Genomic DNA, 20,687 nt, shown 5'->3' with positions numbered 1-20,687 from the left:
CATCCATCTGCCTCTGCCTTGAATTTTGGTTTTAAAGTAAGCTAAGAGCCAGACAGTGCACACCTTCAACCCTAGCACTGGGGAGGCAGAGGCAGGTGGATCTTTGTGAATTTGAGGCCAGTTAAGGGTTCATAATGAGATCCTTCTCAAAAAAATAAGCTGGGCTGTGGTGGTGAATGCCTTTAATCCCAGCACTTGAGAGGCAAAGGAAGGCAGATCTCTGTGAGTTTGAAGCCAGTCTGGTCTACAGAGAGTTCCAGGCTACACAGAGAAACCCTGCCTCAAAAAGCAAACAAACAAACAAATAAAAATTAAAAATTAAAATAAATAAACAAATAAACTAAGTATGTAATAGGATCCATCCCCTGCATTAGAAAACTACAAGGCTTGAGTTAGACGTGGTTCAGATTTATAATACGGAAAGAGACCTGGGCACAGTCTCTCATTTGGCAGATGATTAAGTCACATATCACAGTGCTAAATGGAAAGTATTTGGATCCTGAGCTCGGCTTCCCACAGCAGCCAGCATGGAGGGAAGAGAGGAGGGGGAACCTGAACAAGATGGTGAAGGGCAGACATGATCTGAGAGACATGCTGCCATCCCAAGAATGCTTTCCCTGGGAGACACAAGCGTTTACTGTTTCTGGGTAGAGCTTGACAACAATATAAGATTCCATCAGAGCCCAACTTGGGGAAAGAATGAGCTCCCCCAGCCTATTTATTTGGTGAGCACAGGGAGAGGGGCTGGCTAGCCTCGTAGGCAGTCTATGTAGGCGAGCAGTCTCAGGCTGTACGGATCCAGTGGAGGAAGCCAGAGTTGCTAACCTTTGTACACTCTGTTCAATTGTTAATAAACATGTATACGTTGACTCCTCAGGAACGGTTTCCCAATCCTCTGTGCCTGGCCTATATGGGCAATGGCTTTGATAATTTCTCATGAGTCAATTGGCCTTGGAGTCCTTGACAAAATACACATTCACTCATGACATCACTGGCTTCCTCCACTCCCTGTGGGGATGCCAACAGTCAACAAGCCCGGTCTTGGGGGTCTCTTAAAAGAGTCACAGCTGGGCTGGAGGGATGGCTCGGTGGTTGAGGGCAACTGACTGCTCTTCCAGAGGTCCTGGGTTCAGTTCCCGGCGGCCACATGGTGGCTCACAACCGTCTGTGAAGAGGTCCGATGCCCTCTTCTGGTGTGTCTGGGGACGGCTACAGTGTGCTTATATATGGTGAATGAATGAATCTTTAAAGAAAAAAAAAAAGAGTCACAGCTGTTCCGTTGAAGATGAAGGCTCTTATACTTGCTTGAGAGCATTCTACAAGTACAAATCCTTGTAATTATAGCACTTGGAGGTGAAGGCAAGAAGACCGTGAGTTCAAGGTCAGCCTCGGCTACCTAATAAATTTGAGGCCAACCTGAGCTGTCTGAAATGGGAGTCAGAGGAAGAAGAAAGTAGCCTATCAATTCCTGAGCTGATCATGGTCCTCTGGGTCCTTCTAGCAGATGTATGTGGGCAAGCACAGTAGCCACAGCAGGCGGGAGTTGAGAAAGGGGAGTAACAGATTCACCAATGGCAAGAATCCAAGCACTGACCCTGCAGTAACAATCTGTAATCACAAAGCCATGGAGGAGGTAATGTCTACCATGCCACATGATGACCACATACGCATATGTGATAAAACCACTTCAGGGTTCCCACACGTGCAGCCAAAAGTGCCCCTAACTGACGCAGCATGGGAAGTGGGCAGAGGGGAGCCTAGCATCTAGTAGGGACTCAGAAAACCATAGGCAGATGAGGAAGACATTTCCTTAACTGAGGTATGTCAGCCACTGAGGGCAGCTCGGGGACTAGGGATGGTGTGGGGGTGGGACAGAGCAGCCACTGGGTTATAGGGCCTTCCCTGAGGACAAAGCAGGGTCATCTGAGTGGGCTGAGGCAAGGTGTTGCATAGTGGTTGTATGGGGCTTTGTATTAGTCTAGCCCTGGAGGCAGGGCTGGGTACACAATAGGTTCAGGCATGGAATTGCATGTGTGTGTGTGTGTGTGTGTGTGTGTGTGTGTGTGTGTGTGTAGCAGGCAGAGGAGCTGAGAAGACACAGAATGTAGTAAGTTACTATGACAAAACCAGAAGAACTTGAAAGGAACATAGAGCTGGATTCATGACCCAGCCTTTCAGCCTAGATGGGGCTGAGAGCACGCCTTGTCTTTCCCCTTGGATTGCAGAGAGCTCCATTATTTCACACACCCCAGCCTTGCTCTTTGCAGTGGTCCTCTGAGTTAAGTGTTGCCTGCATCTCCAATATTGACCCCTTCTTCCCACCACCACCCCGGCTCCCACTCTCTAGTAGCAGGCAGTTGTGGTTCCTGTTTAGACTCCCTTGGGGCCCACTGCTAGGATGTTGCATTGCTGACTTGGATGGGAAAGTGGATCTCATTTTTCAACTGCCCTGGCTGGATCAAGAATTGCTGGTGGGAAGGCAAGCTTGGTAAGCCATGTTGTTTCTCCCACACCAATCTCCAGGTTCAGGCTATACACCTGCAATGGATGGCTCCCTTCCAAAGGCAGCCCCATTTCTCCTTGACAGCCAGACACTCGCATTGGTGATCTTTACAGAACCTTTGAAGGGACCTCAGGCTATCACTCTCTGCATCTGGGTGCAGGGAGGACTGTTCGGTGGAATCTGCCAGCCTCAGGCAGGGGATTATTCTTTACTGGCTTCCTGATAAGGGCTAGCAAAAGGACGGATTGTGCGATTTCTTTTTAGAACTGGTGTGGGCTGAATTTGGGCTGATTACAGTTGCCCTAAGAAAAGAAGACAAAAACTCAGACACTGTTTGAACATTGCTGGGCTCCACCTCCCTGTGCACGTCCTTGTGCTGGGAGCCTCCCTCAGGCCACAGAGGCTGCTTTTCTTTATACTCCCCCCCCCCCCACACACACACACACAAAGCCCTTCTTCTGTGTGCTGCCAAGACCAGAGCAGAACAGCCACCACTTGCGCACCAAAGCTGGGCTTCACCCTGGCACCGTCACCCAGGGGCTCGTCCAGGTGAACAAAGGAGAGGAAGGCCTTAGCTGGCCCCCTTAGCTAAATGCTTTTAGGCTCATTCTTTTCATCCCCTGATCTTGTCTTCGTCCTCACACTGCTCCTGAGTAGCAATAGCCAGAGGGACTCTGGATGGTACGTGTTGTAGGTAGACCTTGCTGTGTGCATCTTGTACATCTACTCACTTGAGCCAATCCGTAGTCCTTAGAAAGGGCTTCATTTTAATTTTATTCTGTGTATGGATATTTTGCATGCATGTATGTTTGTGCACCACTTCTGTGCTCGGTACCCACAGAGGCCAGAAGAGGGTATCAGATCCCCTGGAAGTAGACATACAGAGGACCACGAACCATTATGTAGGTGTTGGGAATCAAATCCAGGTGCTTTGTTTGGAAGAGTAGCCATTGCTTTTAACTACTGAGCCATCTCTCCCAACCCCAGGGATTTTCTTAGCCCCATTTTTCAGATGAGGAAATAGAGGCCCGAGATGACGACTGAATTATCCCGATGTGTGTGTCACTGGACGTATGTGCCAGTAGACTTTAGCTCATCTTTACACTCCTTCTGTTTCTCCTCCTCCATTCCCTAGTAGCTACCCCATAAGCTAGTTTAGCCTCCTCTCCTTAGACCCGTGGAAGGCCTAACACCTCCAGCTATCCTACCACCGTCCAGCCAGCCAGCCAGCCAGCCAGCCAGCCAGCCATAGGAACTTCCTTCTTGCCCAGAATTGGATGTTTTTCTTCCAGCACTCCCAATCCTACCTCAGGAGCCTCCCTGAAGCCTTCCCTTCAGGGAAGTAGTACTGGCCCAGGCCCAGGAGAACAAAGATATATGTGATTTGTCCTTTCAAATAGCCTTGCTTCCTGTAGGGCTGCAAGCCAGGAGGCTGCACGAGGCAGTCTAAGTTCAGCCACGTGAGCTCCCTTTCCCTCTCACTACCCCAGACCTGCTGACTCCAAATCTGGCAGCTGCAGCCACCCCCGAACCCCACCCCTGGGTGTGCACATCAGTGTGGGCTGAGGGTGGAGCTCCTTGGCACCCACACTTCTGTGTGGAGAGCGTAAGCATGCTTCTTCCTCCATACAGGTAGTGTAGCTAGCAGTCCTTTTCAACTGTGCAGGATCTCACTCCTTATCCGGTTCCCTTGCCCCAACGGGACCATGACTCAGTTGTCATCTGATTGTTTCCAGATTTCATGTGCCCGTGGACTTCCCTGTCCAAACCTTCAGGACCAACGGGTTTTATGTTTGATTTTTGGTTAGTTGTTTTTTCTTTTTTCAGGAGGGGTTGGAATTTTTTTTTTAATTTGTTCTCTTTTTTGAGACAAGGGTCTATCTTGCTCTGGATTGCCTGAAACTCACTCTTGTAGAACAGATTGCCTTAAACTTGCAGCATCCTCTGGTCTCTGTTTGCCAAATACTGGGATTATAGGTGTGCCACCAGACACAGTTTACCAATGCCTTCATTGCCTGCAAAAAGTGGGGCGTCCATGTGTTCAATTCCAGGGGTGACAGACTCTAAGCAAAGCTTTTTGGAGGCATGAAGTCTGTTGTCATCGCAAGAGTTCAAACTAGAGTTAACAAACAGCCAATCCAAGAGTCCCAGGTGCCCAAAGGACCTCATGTGGGGAAAAGTGCACCTTAGATTAGCATTACCTCAGCTCACAGCATTGAAGTCAGAAACTAGGCTGGGTCAATATTACTTAAACGCCTGTCTAGGCCAGATTGCAGTCTGTGGGCTCAGCTGACAGCTACCTGCACTCTTTGCTATACAGGAATAACAATTAATTCAGACAAAATTATAATTTGTCCAAACCTTTTTGGTGTGTGTGTGTGTGTATGCACTCCCAGGCATGTGTTCAGGGGTGCAGGGCTGCAGACCAGAGGTGGACATCCAATATTTCCTCTATTGCTTTTTCCCTCACTCTTTGAAAAGGGTCTCTCACTGGACCAGGAATACATTGATTTGAATTTGACTGCCTTTAGTGATTGACCTAAATTATTAGCTTAATGGAATTCAGAATCACCTAGAAGACAGGCCTCCAGGCATGCCTGCAGGGGGTTATCTTGATTGGCTTAATTGAGAAGGGAAGACCTGGCCACCATGAGTGGTGCCATTCTCTATGCTTGGGTCCTGGGCTACATAAAAATGGGAAAGCAAGCTGAGTTCTAGCATCTGTTGCTTTTTTTTTCATGACTTCAGATGTTCAAATCCTAGCACTGGAGAAGTGGAGACAGGAGACCATAAGATCCCCAGAGTTTTCTGGCCAGTCAGTTTAGCCAAGTCAGAAAGCTCAATGAGACCCCCTATCTCAAAGAAGAAAGTTGAGACTGTGGAAGGCTCACCTGACTTCATACTGACATTGACCTTTAACCTTCACAAACACACACACAAGTCTTAGATAGATGTTGTGGCACATAACTCCAGATATTCAGGAGGCCGAGACTAAATAGATGATCACTTTAACTTAGTGGTTTTGAGGGCAACATGGTATGACCTTACTTTTTTAAAGACAAGTTTCTTACCACAGCCCAGAGACGGGCCTTAAAATCATAGCACTTTTGCCTCAGCCCCCTAACCCAAACCCACAGGAATAAGGGTCCTGAATGGTACTGAGGTGTCAAGTGGGAAGACCAGGGATGAGAAGTAAAGACAGAAGCGAGGCCAGGAGACCTTGAATAAGCTGATGATGTACGCCAAGCAAGTTTATTAAGGAGTTCCTCTTACCAACTATCCACAGAGGTGGTAGTGGCAGTGGTGGTAGGGTGGTGGTGGGAATGGCCGATGCCAGCAAATCAGACAATGTTGGCAAAGAGAACAAAGGGTATCTCAGACCCAGCTGCCTTACGATGATAGCAACAGCCCAAGAGGAAGAGTTGGTTCCACAGAAATAGCAACCTTGGTTCCTGAAGAGGCACTCTCTCCAGCCCTAGACCAACTTTGCTAAGTCCATTCCAGGACAAGGACACAGAACTCAGGTTTCACTGGGGCCTCTGAGAAAATCTCGAGTTAGTCTGGCTTCTCACAGCCTCTAAAATATTGGTGTTACAGCTGAGAGCCTATGCTCAGCTGAGAGCCCCATCTTAATCAAACAGAAAAAGAAGGTGCACTAACCCTTGTGGAAAAATCCTCTAATCCCAGCTGCTTGGAAGTCTGAGACAAAGTCATCCTCAACTACGTAGTGAGTTCAAGACCAGCCTGAGGTAAAGGAGGCTCTATCTCAACAGCAAAACCGTGAAAGCAAAGGGACTGAAAACAAGAGAGGGCAGAGGTGTTGTGCTAAGTAGGTCACCTGCTCAGCGGGTGCGAGCTCCACACACAGCTCTGCAAAACTATAGGTAAATAAAGCAGAAGAACAGAACAGAACCGAATGATACACATCCATTCTATAGACTCAGCACTAAAGAACACCCACTTTATTAATGAGAAACACAATATCAAAATCATCAGGCCAAATGAAAAAAATTATAAGCAAAAGAGTACCAACTATAGAATTTATAGGAAGTTCATGAGAGACTAAACCAAAGTGCTAAAATAGGAATCAGAATAATGGATACCTATGGACCAGCAAGAGAGCCCGTGATATTCTCTACTTAAAAGGACACACAGCCAGGTGATGCTGGCACATGCCTTTCGTTCCAGCAGGACTCAGGGAATAGAAGCAGGCAGATCTCTGAGTCAAGGACGGCCTAGTCTTCAGAATGAGTTCCAGGACTGGCAGGGCTACACAGAGAGAGAAAAACAAAACAAAAACAAAAACAAAAAACCCAAACAAACAAACAGAAAAAAAACCCAACAACAAAAAAGAAGACACGAGAGATGGCTCAGATGTTAAGAGCACTGACTACTCTTCTAGAGTTCTTCTGAGTTCAATTCCCAGCAACCACATGGTGGCTCACAACCGTCTGTAATGGGATTCGATGCCCACTGAAAACAGCAACAGTGTACTCATAAAATAAAATAAATGAAAATCTAAAAAAAAAAAAAAAAAAAAAAAAAAGGAGACGACACATGCTAGGGACAGAGTCAAGTGGTAGAGAGCTCGCCTTGCTGGGTTCAAACCCAGAACTACAAAACCACACTACCATCTTACTAAAAACACCGCTATTGGCCCAGGCCCGGTGATAAACACCCTTAACCCAATACTCAGGAGACAGAGGCGGGTGGATCTCTGACTAGAGGCCAGTCTGACCTACATAATGAGCACCAGGCCACTCAGGATTGCACAGTGAGACCCTGTCTTTAAAAAAAAGTCGTCGAAAGAGTCACAGAGTAAGAAGCTCATGAAGTAGATGAAGGCTCTCCCTGTTGTCTACCAGGTCCTATGTCCTGCCTCAGGCAGACCACAACAGACAGTACTTAAGCTTCTGCCCTACTCCGAAGAGTTGGTAGCACAGCAATGGCTGCTCCCAGGCTCCCCACAATCTGAAACTCCAGATTGCCTTGATCCCAGCAAAACCACCAGGACTGGCTGGCATCCCAGGAGTTTAAATGCCTCACCTCCTGCCCCATGTTTTCTCTTAAAGAGCAACACAGCAGCTTCCCTAGAGAGGTGAAGGTAAGAGGCTCTGCTCTCACCTCAGCTTCCCAAGGCAGGGTGTATCCTGGGGAAGGCAGAGGCCAAGAGGTAAACTCATGATTGCCTAGGATCCCTGCCTTCCTTGGCATGGATGACAATAATACTTGTCTTGGGGAAGACTTCTATCTCCAGTCTTTACCAATGCCCTCTGCATTGCACCTCTTAGCTCTTGGATAAAATGTGCTTCAGGTCTCCTGCTGGAGGCTGAGAAGACAGAATGTCTAAAGGTGTCTGTAGCATACATACAAATTACCCCATTATTACTATTGTAACTATGGCTTAGGAAGGAATCCATATAACCAGGTTGTTGTGTAACAGTTTCCATTTTGCTCAGAAGCTCCTTAAGCAGGAAATGAACAACTCAAATAGGCTCCAGGAAGTCCCTGAAACTGAGCAGATTCACTAGGCTCCTCGCTGCCAGTTTAGAAAAAAAACAGAGCCAAAACAGGTGGGGGTAGGGGGTGGTTACACACACATTTAATCCCAGTTGATCTCTCGGAGTTTGAGGCCAGCCTGATCTACAAAGCTAATGCCAGGACAGCCAAGGCCACACAAAGAAACCCTGTCTGGAAAAACCAAAATAAAAAATAAAAGCTGAGCTTCCCTTTTAGAAAAAGTAATACTTAGCTGAAAAAAAAGAAAAAGGACTGAAGAGATGGCTCAGTGGTTAAGAGCACTGACTGTTCTTCCAGAGGTCCTGACTTCAAATCCCAGCAACCACATGGTGGCTCACAACCATCTGTAATGAGATTTGATGCCCTCTTCCTGGTGTGTCAGAAGACAGCTACAGTGTACTTTTATATGCTAAATAAATAAATCTTTAAAAAAAAAAGAAAGAAAAAGATCCTGAGAGAAAAAAACTCTAAAGAAGACTGAGACAAGAGCTGCCTGGAAGAAATTTATACTAACAAAGGCACCTAGAAAGGACACGCTCCAACCTGTTGAGCTGCCTGAAGCGGTTCAGTGAGCTCCAGGTTTCCTATCTTTTGTGAACTGTTACCCATGCTGGCTGGGCCTTGGTGATGCCATTGTCTTTTAGTCATTTCTGCTCCTATAGAATTCGCTGGGTCACCAAGTTGGACCCATGGATTTGTTGTCTCAGGTGAGTAGACCTGGCCAGTTTTATGTCAACTTGACACAAGCTAGAGTCATCTGAAATGAGGCAACATCCATTGATAAAATGTCTAAGATCCAGCTGAAGGGCCCAGCCCATTGGTACTATCTTTGGGCTGGGGTCCTGGGTTCTATAAGAAAGCAGGCTGAGCAAGCCATGGATGCAAGGCAGTAAGCAGCACCCCTCCATGGCCTCTGTGTCGGCTCCTGCCTCCAGGTTCCTACTCTGTTTGAGTTCCTGTCCTGACTTCCTTTGATGATGAACAGTGCTGTGGAAATGTAAGCCAAATAAAACCCCTTTACTCCCCAAGGTGCTTTTGGCCATGGTGTTTCATTGCAGCAATAGAAACCGTAAGTAGGACAAGTGTATTTCCTCTCAAGAAAAACTTTGTCGCACAACTCAGGGACATCACCAGATTGCACAAGGCCTGGCCTAGATAGCCTCCACCCTGTCCAGGGACAATATAGACAGATGATAGCAGAAGCAAGGCAGCCTAGCCCTAGTTGCCCCCCTGATGCTCTCAAATGTGCAGGGTAACTGATATGCCCTGGGTAGGATTGAATGTCTCTGCTTCTGTGTGCTGTGTCCTCAGGGCAGGTAAGTACCTTCTTAGAGCCTCCAGTTGCCTTCTAGTGACACCAGACCACCTGGGCTCCGAGTGGGTTAGATTTCCTGTCCCTCACCTATTTTCTTGTATAGGTATGCAGTATGTGTCTTTTTCTGAGGTGAGTTCTTTATCCAGATAGATGCTGTTTAGTGCAGAATCTTTCATGACCCTCCCTCCATCCATAAAACCCAGTGCCTAGACCATTAAAGCCACATCCCAGCATAGCCCATTTTCTGTGCCATTCAGGCACTCTAGACCAAGGGTAACTGCAAAATGGGGCACATAATCATAGCTCTATCTATTTCAGAACAAGCCCCATAGAAAAATGAGACTCATACTGGAGGTGTATTCACTCTGGATCACTACCTCCTACCCATTAAGCTACCCCAGCCTGGTTGCACCATCAGCTCAAAAGGGCCTATAACCACAGCCTCATACCTAGCGGTCATTTGCACTGTTTATTCTAGCTCAATCACGCAGATTGATCTCTAGGAGTTTGAGGCCAGCATGGTCCACATCATAAGTTCTAGGCTAGCCAGGACTGCATAATAAGACCCAGTTTCATTATTTTTTTTTTCTTGAGAAGCTTGGTTCATTTGGATTGGCTCTTTTTGCTCTTCTGAGGAAACACAGCTGGGGAAGGCCTACATTTTAAGGACTATGGCATAATCCTTGCAGTTTAGCCTGAGGACAATGGAAACCACTGGCAATTCCTTGAGGTGTGATAAAAATCACTCTTACTACTAAGAGCAAGCTTGGAGAAGGGTAAGCTCAGGGAGAGCTTGGGTAGCTCAGGGAGAGAGGGACGGGGAAGGGGAGGGGAAGGGAGATCCAAAGCCCTAGCAGGAGAGCCATGCATGAGACTCACCAGCTAGGAGCAGTGGTGCATGATTACAACCCCAGCGTCAAGGAGGTCAAGACAACAGCCACAAGTTTGACACCACTCTGAGCTACATAGGAAGAGGACCCTTTCCTTTATTTCAAAAAAACCAGAGAGCAGGGAAAACTTGAGAAGAGAGCATGAGGTATAAGGTCCCTCTCCTCCAGAGAGTCTTTCTACCTCCACTGGTCTGTCTTCACCCCCATCCTACCATCCAGTCTGCTATGGCCTGGTCAGCAGCTCCGCATAAACGAACAGATTATTCAACTTGCTCAGTGCTTTATTGAACCAAGGCCCCAACAGAGGATGCATTGGGGGCCTTCCAGCATGACCTTTTCATATGTAGATTCTGAACCCAAAAGTTGCTTCTTCCTCCCTCCCCTATGACAATATTTCTTTAATATTTCCAAATGCTAAGTGTAAAGACTTTGTACACACACACACACACACACACACACACACACACACACACTCCTGCCATAGGCCATCATGCTTACCAAAATACTTCACTCGATTTGTGTGCATACATGTGTACAAGGCACTGTGCATCCATGACCATCCAACAAAGGGCCTAGACTCTGTCACTAGTACAGCAACACGGAAAAACCATGCATACTCAGGACCAGATATGGAAAGAAGGACAGAGAGGGACAGGGAGGGACAGAGAAGGACCAAAAAGTGAAGCTCAGTGACTGGTTCATTGCCCAGCAACAAGTGCTGACCAGCGAGGCTCTAGGGTTCACAGCAGTGAGGATGGGGCTCCCAGAGGCTCCTGAATCAGGCCTTTGCTCTAGCTCTGGGGGTCTTAAAGGAAAAGATCCCTTTGTGGGCTAACAAAAGCCAAGCCTAATGAGTACATGATATTTGAATCTCTAGTCCCCAGCTGTACAAGGGAGCCTCCCCAGCTGTCAGTGTGTCCTGGGACACGCTAAGTGAGACAGACGAAAATGAAAGCTATGGGTAAGACGACAACAGGAAAAGTAAGCACTTATGCTTCCAATGGAGGAATCTGTGCAGAGGCCAGGAGAGGAGAGCAGACACAGCCCTGTGCAGCAGTGTAGCGTCCTGCATCCAGGCTACCCAAGAAGCTACTGTGCTCATCTTAAAGGGCTGAGGCTCTCCCTGCGAAGGGGTAAGACAAGGAGTCAACACAAACAAGGAAAAAGGAGATTGTAAAAGGGCTCTCGTTGAACACAAAGGACTTCCTCTTAGCTGGTATTCACCCATTGGTTCAGCTCTTTAAGATGGGATCAGTACCAAGATACAGAAAATTAGTGGAGTGAGACAGGAAAATTGAGGACAGGGACAGACAGATGTGACACCACACCATCCCCCCAACCCCCTATAGCACCTGAGGCCTTTAGCAAGTAGGTGGCCGCATAGGCCCATGGGACCCACTGGCTCGCAAGCCTCCTGAGGTAAGGATGGTGGCAGGACTGAGGCTGGCTCGTCACTGGTCTTGCAGCCTGCTACAGAGTTCCCTCCTGCTCCGTTCCCCAGCCCAGCTGCGTGTCTTGAGGCGGAAGTTCCTCAGCTCATCCCGGAAAGCTGCATGGTTCATGGGTCGGTAGTCCTGGGGCTCACAAAAGTTCTAGGGGATGAGAAGATGAGAAGAGTCCATCAGTATGGGAGAAAGAGTAAGTTCTGGGGGCTGGGGGTGGGGGTATGGGTAGGGCCTATAGCCTAGTTGGGTCCTGTTCCTACAGTCCACGATGGGAGAGCCGTGACCATCCCACCCATGGTACCGGATGCTGCGGGAAGAACTCCTTGTAGCCGCCTTTGAGGATGTACATCTCAGGGTAGTACAGGCTGGGATAGTCGTTAGCTGCACGGTCCCGTTCCCTGATGAAGCGGCACCTGGAGTATCATGGGAGGTGGTTCAGGGCAGGTCGCATGCCGGAAAGAGACCATGCCCTATACACACTGCATTAAGAGCCCCCACGTGCACAGACTTCTCAGCACAGGCATGTCACCTGCTAGGCAAGACTGGTTACTAGGTAGCAGACACTGGGTACAGCAACATAGAAAAACCACATATACTCCAGGGTCTCCTGGATCAGAGGTGGTAAGGACTCAAGGGAAGATGGGAAGGGAGGATCGGAAAGATCAAAAAAGTGAAGCTCCGTGACTGGTCCATTGCCCAGCAAGAATCATATGAGAAAACTGGAACCCTGTGCTAGAGGGGTGAAGTTCGTGTATAGGGAATGGGAAGGAGATTCTGGTCCGCTGAGACAGATGCTAACAGCTGCCAGGTGGAGCTGGTGGCCACCCTGGACCAGGAGGCGGAAGAATAACCATGAACACCGGGACAGAGGAAAGACGGCTGAAGGAAAGCAATGGACCCCAGTGGTCGTCAGCACAGTAGCAGGGTTCCAAGTGCTTGAGTGTCACAGTATCCTCAGATTTTAAGGATGCTACTGTACTTGGCACTACGTTTTGTGGGTATGCAGCAAAGGACCGAAGACGGTCTGATGATGTGGGTGGAAGGAAGACAATGGTAAGATACGTCGTCTACAACAGGAGAGCTGAGGTCAGCTCTAAACTATCACATGCAGCAAGATGCTCTGGCACTCAGTACCAGGCAAAGAAAGCCGAGGGCGGGCCCCGGCTGGCCACTGACCACAAGGATGGGACAGAGCTAGGACTCACATCCGTGGTCCACGCTCAGATGAGAATTCACAGTGGAAAATGAGGATGATTCTCTTGTCCAGGTTACAAGGCGTGATGGGATGCTTCAGCAGAAAGGTCTCGGCATCCGGTTCCAGGGGCAAGTTCACAGCATTCTGTCAGAGGATCTGGGGGTCAAGCTGAAGCCTGCACCATGGCCCTTCTTGTTCAGTTCCCAGGTAAGTAACCCCACCTCTTGCTGAGCAGAAATCCTCCCCATAGGAAATTCACCATGGAAGGCTATTCTTCATCTCGGCAAGGAATCTGAATGGAGGGCCTGGCCTTACCAGCACCCGTCTCACCTTGATATGCCCGCCTTCATACTCATAGGGGTATCTGCAGTCCACAATTACAAACTTCTCCACGATGTTGCTGAACTTGCCTGTCAACAGGGCCACCATCTGTAGGAGGCCATCAGGGTTGGTGCCAGCAGGTGAGACTGTAGTCAAGGTTTTCCCTCTCTCTTCCGATAGTCTATACATGCAGCCCATCCCCAGAGGAAGACAAGAGCCAAGAGAAGGTGGTCCCCAATGCACCTGGAGAGTGGCTCAACCCTGCTTACAGTTTCTGGTGAGATGTACTTGAGGTCTTGGTGTTTGCCATCCACAGTCTGCAGGAGGAAGGCCTGAAGGGAGGGATGAGGCAGAGTCAGGGAAACACATTGAGACACGGAGACTGGAAGGACAGAGGCAACACCGGCCTCAGCCTTCAGATTCAGCTGAGTGAAACCTCTGGGGGCCTGCACCCAGGGAACAACCTTCTGAGGGTAAAAGAGGAAGGAAAAGCCCTAGACCTTCTTGCTTCCTGCTCTTGGGTTTGAAAGCCGAAGGCTGAGGCAGGAGATTGCATACCAGAGATTGATTTGGAAATGTTTTTCGAGGATGAGATGCCTGGACAGATTTGAGGTGGCATCGGAAGGGGACCCAGAGGGAAGAGTCTGCATGAGAACAAGAATGAAAAGACACAGAGGGAAGGGGGGACCTCTGGGGACAGATGGCTCCTGCATTAGGGCTCCAGAGCGGGTGAAAGAAGCCTCCTGAAGCCCTAGAATGCTACCTTAGAGTAATCTCCAATCAGGCCACGGTGGTCACTGTCCAGGATGCTCTCAATCTCGTGACACAGGGACTTTGAGCGGAAGACCCGGGCCTTCTGGAAAGTAAGGCAGACGGAGGCCAGGGTGAGGGAAGAGACTGCCTCTCAGTGCTGTTTGGTTGAGACCTCCTTCCCCTGCCACCTAAACAACCAGCTGCACACTACCCACTGCTGCACCTTTGCCCAGGAGAGGACACCCAGAGCATCTGCAGCCCAAACACACCCCCAGGTGAGCAGCCCAGCCCCCCAGAGGGCGGAACTAACGGGTTCTTCAAGCTGCTGCTCTTCCAGGGGTGTCCCACTCTTCCTGCGCTTGCTCAGGACAGGCACGTCCCTGTCGTGGGGCCGCTCTAGCCTCTTGAGGATGGGCCGGATCACACTGCACGGCATGGATGGAGAGCGGAAAAGCCGCTGGCACTTGCTGAACATGATGAGATCCTGGCAAAGGTAACATGGCAGGAGTCAGAGCCTGGTCCCTCCACCCCATGTCCCCTTAGCTCCGAGGGGGCACTACTGGGCATCACCTGTTCCTCTTCCTTATCCAGCTTTTTGACCAGTGGAGCACTAATGAGGTTCTCCATGCCTGCGGGGACCATATCATCATCCTGAGGTCAAAGCAGTAAGGACAGAATCACAAACTCAAGCATGGAGTAAATGGTGGAGAGTCTTCTCTTGCTTACTCCCAAAGAAACACTGGTTGTCCCCAGCCCTGCTGACTATGGCAGCAACACTGCCCCACCCCACCCCCAACACACACACAAAAAGAGCTGTACAAACACCAGCTGCTGCTGCCGCTGGGCTTGCCCTGACCCAGAAGTACCTTCATCATGCCTAGCCTCCATTCCTCTGCAGCACCAGCCCACCTGGTCTTCTGATTGGCCAATATCAGTTCCCTCAAATTCTTCTGACATTGGGTGAGGTTGGAGTCTGGCTGATAGTCTGGACTATCCAAGCAGGGAGCAAGTAGGGGCCTTGTGGACCAAGGCTGTTTACCTTTAAATCACTCTCTAGGATGTCCACAAATCCGTCATCTTCTTCACAAGCCCTTTCGACAGGAGTCAAGGAGGAAGACTGTGCCACAGGGCTCGCCTCCTCCACGTCCATCTTCCCGTCAGTGGTAAGACACTGTCCAAATGGCAAGCACAGAACACTCAGGTGGGGACCTGTCACTCCTTCTGAGGAAAAGTCTGCAGTACCCAGGCGGTTTGTGGGGAAGGAGTCTTCTCCTACTGTCTCTTTAAAAAGTGTTTTAGCTTTTATTTATTTATATTTTTATTTTTTTATACTATAAATATACAAACATATTTATATATAAATAAAATATTTTATAGCTTTTATATTTACTTATTTGACTCTTTTCAAGACAGGGTTTCTCTGTGTAGCCCTGGCTGTCCTAGAACTCACTCTGTAGACCAAGCTAGCCTTGAACTCAGAAATTCCCTTGTTTCTGCCTCCCAAGTGAAGGGATTAAAGGCATACACAACCACACCCAGGTATTTTTTTAATTTTTAACTTTATTTTATGTGTATGGGTATTCTGCCTGCACATATGTCTGTGTGCCATTTGCAACCAGTGACCACAGAAGCCAGAAGTGGGTATTAGGTCATCCGGGACTGGAATTATAGAGGGTCATGAGGTGGGTTGGGAGCTGGGAATTGAACCTCTGGAAGAGCAACCAGTGCCTTTAACCACTGAGCCATGTCTGCAGCCACCACCTTTCCCCAGAGCTGTTCCTTGGCCCTATTCTCCTATGTACCATCAAGTCAGGGGCTGAGCTGGGCCTCTGGGTAAAGGCCTCTCTGCGGCTGGCCCACTCTGCCAAAGCTCGGGCAGAGCTGGAATGAGGGAGCTTCTGTGGCATCTTGAAGATATATCCATCCTGTGGGCAAGATTGGAGAGGAGCTATCAGGACAAACCCAGTGTACCCTTCTCTCCCTGGAGATCCTCCATCCCGGTCTCTGGAAGCGCACGTTCTCTTTGTCCTCCCCAGGACTACTGGCAGCTCTGTAGCCTGCTTCATCTTTCTCCCAGCTGTCCAGTGCTTGGGAGTTGGTGATGTTCTGTAGCACAGGACTATGTCCCAGCAGCCTCACCTAGGGAACCAGACAGGGCAGTGATTACTAAAGGCTGCATTCCAGGTATCACCCAGGATACCTTCTGCTACCTTGCTCCGTCCGACTCTTCAGCCCCCCCCCCCCCCCAGATGAAATCCCATCTCCCCCAACCAGTCCGGGAATGCCTGGCTAGTTCAAACACATCTCTCAGGTACCCCCAATAAGCTCCCTGTCAGGCCTCAGAAGATACTCACTGGCAAAGACCGGAAGCGTTTTATGGTAAATTGCTCACTGCAAAACAAAACAAAACAAAACAAAAACAAAAACAAAAAAAAAAAACAGTTCAGAGCTGTGAAATCAGAGGCCAGTGACTCAAAGCAGGCAGGATTCCCTTGCACCCATGACATCCACACCACACAAGACAGCAGGAGGTGGGTAAGGAAGGAAGGGAAGACTCACTTTTGAATGACCTGACTGGCTGCCTGAATGGCCTGTTCAAACCTAGGAGAGAGCAGAAATGACCCATTTTCCCAGTAGCCCAACATCTACCCCAAGCCTCAGGCCCAAGCCTGGCTCATGCCCATAGGGCCAGCAACAAGGGCAAGGATGAGGGCCTGTGGTCAGGCTCCAGGAGGGGAGAGTAGAAAATAGTGCACTGTTGGTGGGACCAGGGACCAAGGAGGAAGGGTTTGAGGCAGCCTGGAATTGTAAAGGCTGCTGTGAATGAAAAGCAGGCCCAGAGAAAGGCAGTGATGGAGACAGCTGGGGCAGGTCACAGGGTCATTAAGACATCACCAAGGCAACAGTCTCGCCAGCCTGCACACACAAGCACAGGCCTTCCACCTGTATGCAAATTACATTACTGGGGCCATATGGCCACCATGAAAGGCATTGATCCATCCCAGACAACAGGCTGAAGGTACCCTGTAATATAGGTGACCCTGGGGGTGGATGCCAGCAATGCTGGGTTTCCCTTTCTGCTAGCCACTGGCCTGGCTCCCTGGACAGGGGCTGCTTTGGTGATTTTTCTGGATCAGCCCAGCAGACCCTTTAGTGACAAGTATACAGGGTTACATTCTCTCCTCCCTCCTATGGAATTTTCTAAGACCCAACCTCTGTTCCACCCCCTCCTTCTGTCTTAGAAGAGGCCAGCCAGCAAGGAATTCCAACAGATGCTCCATTTGAGGCTGAGGCGTCAACTTCTACATACAGGCCCTGCCTTCCAATGTTGCTGGAGCACCTGTCATGTGGAGCTTAACACACACACACACACACACACGTACACCCCAGCTTCTTTCTGAGAAGCTGTAAATAGTCAAAAGTAAGTGCAGACTAACTGGAGAGGCACTTAGTGTCCAAGTGACCCTCAGAGAGGCCTGTGTGCAATCAACCTGGCATCATTTGTAGCTGGGCCTCAGGGGTGAGGGATCTATCTGTGTTGTCGCTAAAAAACAACGTACACTCCTCCCATCCCCACCCAACTCTCGATTTCCTGTTTGTGAATAAACCTTGAGACCAGCACAGTCTGATCAAAGACATCAGGGGGAAATAGTAACCCCCGCCCTAAACCAAAAGCTGTGACTGGCAATGCCCAGCTGTTCCTCCTAATGACTGACAGCTACTCCACAGCTGGATGGGAACAGGTGTGCTCTACAAGGCTCTATTGTGCCACAGCCAAGGAGGAGGAGTCTGCTCACAGCAAAGACCAGCTTTCTCCTCTCCATTCCCTGTTGCAAAGGGTCTGGTCAAGGGTCAGCCAAAAGCACCAAGTGTCAGGGAAAACTGGGAGCTGCTGATGAGCCAGGCCAGTCAGGCCAGTCTGCAAATGCAATTTTTGTTTGGCCTCGGTTGGCCTTGAACTGCCTATCTTTCTGTCTGATCTTCCAGAGTGTTGGGCCACCACACCCAACAGGACCATATTTTTTTTCTTTTTTTTTTGGAGCTGGGGACCGAACTCAGGGCCTTGCGCTTGCTAGGCGAGCGCTCTACCACTGAGCTAAATCCCCAACCCCAGGACCATATTTTTAAGTTTGAAAAAAATGTTACATGTACAAAAAAATGTATACAGGAGAAAAAGAAAAGTGGGAACATGAGGGGCATTGTTTTTCTGAATGACAACGTTAGCTGGACTAATATTGGAGTATACTTTCCCAGAGGCCATTGTTCCTGTGACCTGTGGTCCTGAGCCCACGTTCCTCTGGTTTCTATGGTATCAGGCCTTCTCTGAATAAGGAGCCAATTCTTAAGACTTAGGAAGAAACCAACCCCTCGCAATGGGGATCCTGAGGAACCTGCCTATTATTTGGTTTCCCTTTCTTAAGCAGGATACTGGGGGCTGGAGAGATGGCTCAGTGACGAAGAGTATTTGTTATTCTTGCAGAGGACCTGAGTTCAGTACCCAGCACCCACATATGGCAACTCACGACAGCCTGGAATTCTAGCTCTAAGTGTTCCAAGGCCCTCTCTGACCGCTATAGGACAACACGCTTACACGCACATATCCCCATGTAGAAAACCATATAACATATAATTAAAAACACATTAAAGAAAGATCAGTCCTCAAGGGCAGGTGCCAAGTCCTCAGTGGAAGGACTCCTCCCCCTCTACTCACGTGCGCTCTGCTGTCTGTGGGTCCATAGGGCTAGGGGAGTCCATGCAGAGACCTGGTGGGACAGAGCACCTTGGCTTGCAGGTAGCAGCCTTTCCTGCTTACTTTTTCCCCAAGAAAGGGAAAAGAAACCTCTTTCTCTTTGAGATCAAGGCATACTTTAATGGGACACTGCCCCCATAGGACGAGGGGCTACATTCTCTATTTACTATGGGAAACGTATCTGCACTTTTTTGTTTTTTTTTTTTTTTTTAGTGCTTTCTAAGCATTTTTCTTAAGCTGGTTTAAAACAACTTGGAAAAGATAATGGTTTTCTAAGGAGAAAAGGCTACAGCTTAAGAGAATGCTTCACAAGGACAGGCTTTTGGTACCAAGTGCTGTCTGGGTGGAGCTGTAGTTCAGTGGCTTTACCGCTAGGTTTCAAATAAGTAAGATACCATCTCCTACCAAGAGTCGTCCTTCCCCAGACTCCCAGTTTAGGCTGGGTGTGGTAAGACCCACCAGAGGTTTGTTTGCTTCATAGTTTTGAAGGCAAGCTGGGGGATGATTCTGTGGAAAGGACCGGGATCTATCTCATGGGCAGAGAATTTAGAAGGTCCAGAAAGTTCCCTGATCTCTTTTGGTGGTGGTGGTGGTGGTGGTGGTGGTGTGTGTACCCCCACTACGGGCCCTGGGCCTTACCTGCATCAGAAGATTCTGAGGACTCAGATGACAGGGAGCACTCAGAGGTACGTCTGGACAGGGACAGGTCTGTCAGCCTGTTCTGGAACGACAGGCTTCCTACTTGAGTTTTTGGGGTCTCGCTAGGAAAGGAGAAAGAGGCACAGAGGAGGAGAAAAAGAAATTAATGTTGGATTTGGAAGCTGGTCAGCCCATGCTCCCATGAATTCCCCAACTATGAAGGGCCCATCTATCTGTCACTGAGAGGTGATCCTAGAACTAGCCTGTATCTCAAGTCAAAGCATTTCATTCTACTGAGGCCCGAGAGGGTCTTCTCTGCGTTGACTGGTTCAGGAAAGACCCTTCTAAGTGTCTGGAAGAGTGAGAAGGATGGGCAGGAGACAGCCCAGAAGCTCTGGAGAACCTTCTCCTGCTGGGCACATCCTCACCTCGCCAGCATTTCCCAGGAGGCAAAGGCTAAGCAAGACCCGGCTCTCTGCTGCAGCTGGACCGACCACCCAGCTGGGACCCCACAGGTTAAGGAGGTGGCCCGTCTTTTTTCAGTTTAAGCCTTAGGGGAGTAGGTGAGATATTTTCAAAGAGCAGGGCGCAGCCTTTTAAGACCCACTTCTAGGCCAACCTCATGATCCTCTGCCTAAGAACAGTGTGCAGGAGGCACAATGAAGGAGCAGTGAGGTAAATGATCCTTAGACGGCCAGTCATCTGGAGGGTGTAAGTCGCATAGCTTCTGACTCAGCACACTGGTCCCATGTCACTGAAACAAGGCTAAAGGCGTCGGTGTGCTGCACTCCGTGGCTCTGGTGCCTAGTGTCTCCTGGTCCCGGCCTCCCATCCCACCACACCCAGTGCCCTTGGGGCATCCTACCTGCCGAGCCCTGCGAGGTTGTACATGGTCTGGGTAAGAGTGGTAACCGGAGAGGAGGAAGCCGCACGCTCTGGAGACCCCAGCAAGCCATCAGACCCAAACCCAAAGCCTGAGAGGTGGCGCGGCCGCTGAATGCCACCCAGCACGCGGGCAGTACTGAGAGCTGAGCCCGGCGCAGACTTCTGCGGGGGTACCTCCATGGTGGCGGGGCGGGCAAAGGCTAGCTAGAGGGCCACAAGTACAGCGGCCAGCAGACGCCGACCCAGCTGGCTAGGCTCCGAGAGTGAGCCTGGGGTAAGGGGAAGGAGGGAGGGGAGGGAGGGAGGAAGAGCAGTGGGCCTGGGAGTGAGGAGAGGGATGTGGGGAGGAAGGGAGGGGAAGACGCGAGCTGGGCAGCTGCCACCTCCACCTCCTTATATATTCGAAAAATAACAGCGGCAGCGCCGCCAGACGCCACCAATGGGGGCGCCGGTTCCGGGAGGGCGGGACCA

The 20,687-nt window shown here is 49.5% G+C and overlaps 1 protein-coding gene across 7 annotated transcripts; it reads right to left on the bottom strand.

Moving 5' to 3' along the window:
- Positions 1-10,491: 10,491 nt before the first annotated feature.
- Positions 10,492-20,586, bottom strand: Cdc25b (cell division cycle 25B). 7 transcript variants are annotated; one of them, NM_133572.2, is given in 16 exon segments: positions 10,492-11,820; positions 11,975-12,086; positions 12,879-13,012; positions 13,199-13,297; positions 13,459-13,521; positions 13,953-14,045; positions 14,253-14,426; positions 14,513-14,593; positions 14,982-15,113; positions 15,745-15,867; positions 15,959-16,081; positions 16,297-16,333; positions 16,502-16,543; positions 18,654-18,705; positions 19,332-19,453; positions 20,197-20,586. In NM_133572.2, coding segments are annotated over 16 exon segments (1,728 nt in total). In that variant the 5' UTR covers positions 20,397-20,586; the 3' UTR covers positions 10,492-11,679.
- Between the last annotated feature and the right edge of the window lie 101 nt (positions 20,587-20,687).

This window comes from Rattus norvegicus, chromosome 3 (assembly GCF_021556685.1).
Source record: "Rattus norvegicus strain SHRSP/BbbUtx chromosome 3, alternate assembly SHRSP_T2T, whole genome shotgun sequence".
Classification (NCBI taxonomy): domain Eukaryota; kingdom Metazoa; phylum Chordata; class Mammalia; order Rodentia; family Muridae; genus Rattus; species Rattus norvegicus.
Note: the sequence above shows the minus strand (reverse complement) of the source record. Positions and strands in the feature narration are given on the sequence as shown.

What these genes read in the sequence shown, in the direction of transcription:
- Cdc25b (XM_087647433.1), bottom strand. Translation starts at nt 16,008, where the DNA reads ATGAAGCAGGCTACAGAGCTGCCAGTAGTCCTGGGGAGGACAAAGAGA. An exon ending in GCTCAGCCCCTGACTTGATG is followed by an intron (nt 15,114 to 15,744) that starts GTACATAGGAGA and finishes CCATTTGGACAG; the next exon opens with TGTCTTACCACTGACGGGAA. An exon ending in TGGATAAGGAAGAGGAACAG is followed by an intron (nt 14,427 to 14,512) that starts GTGATGCCCAGT and finishes TACCTTTGCCAG; the next exon opens with GATCTCATCATGTTCAGCAA.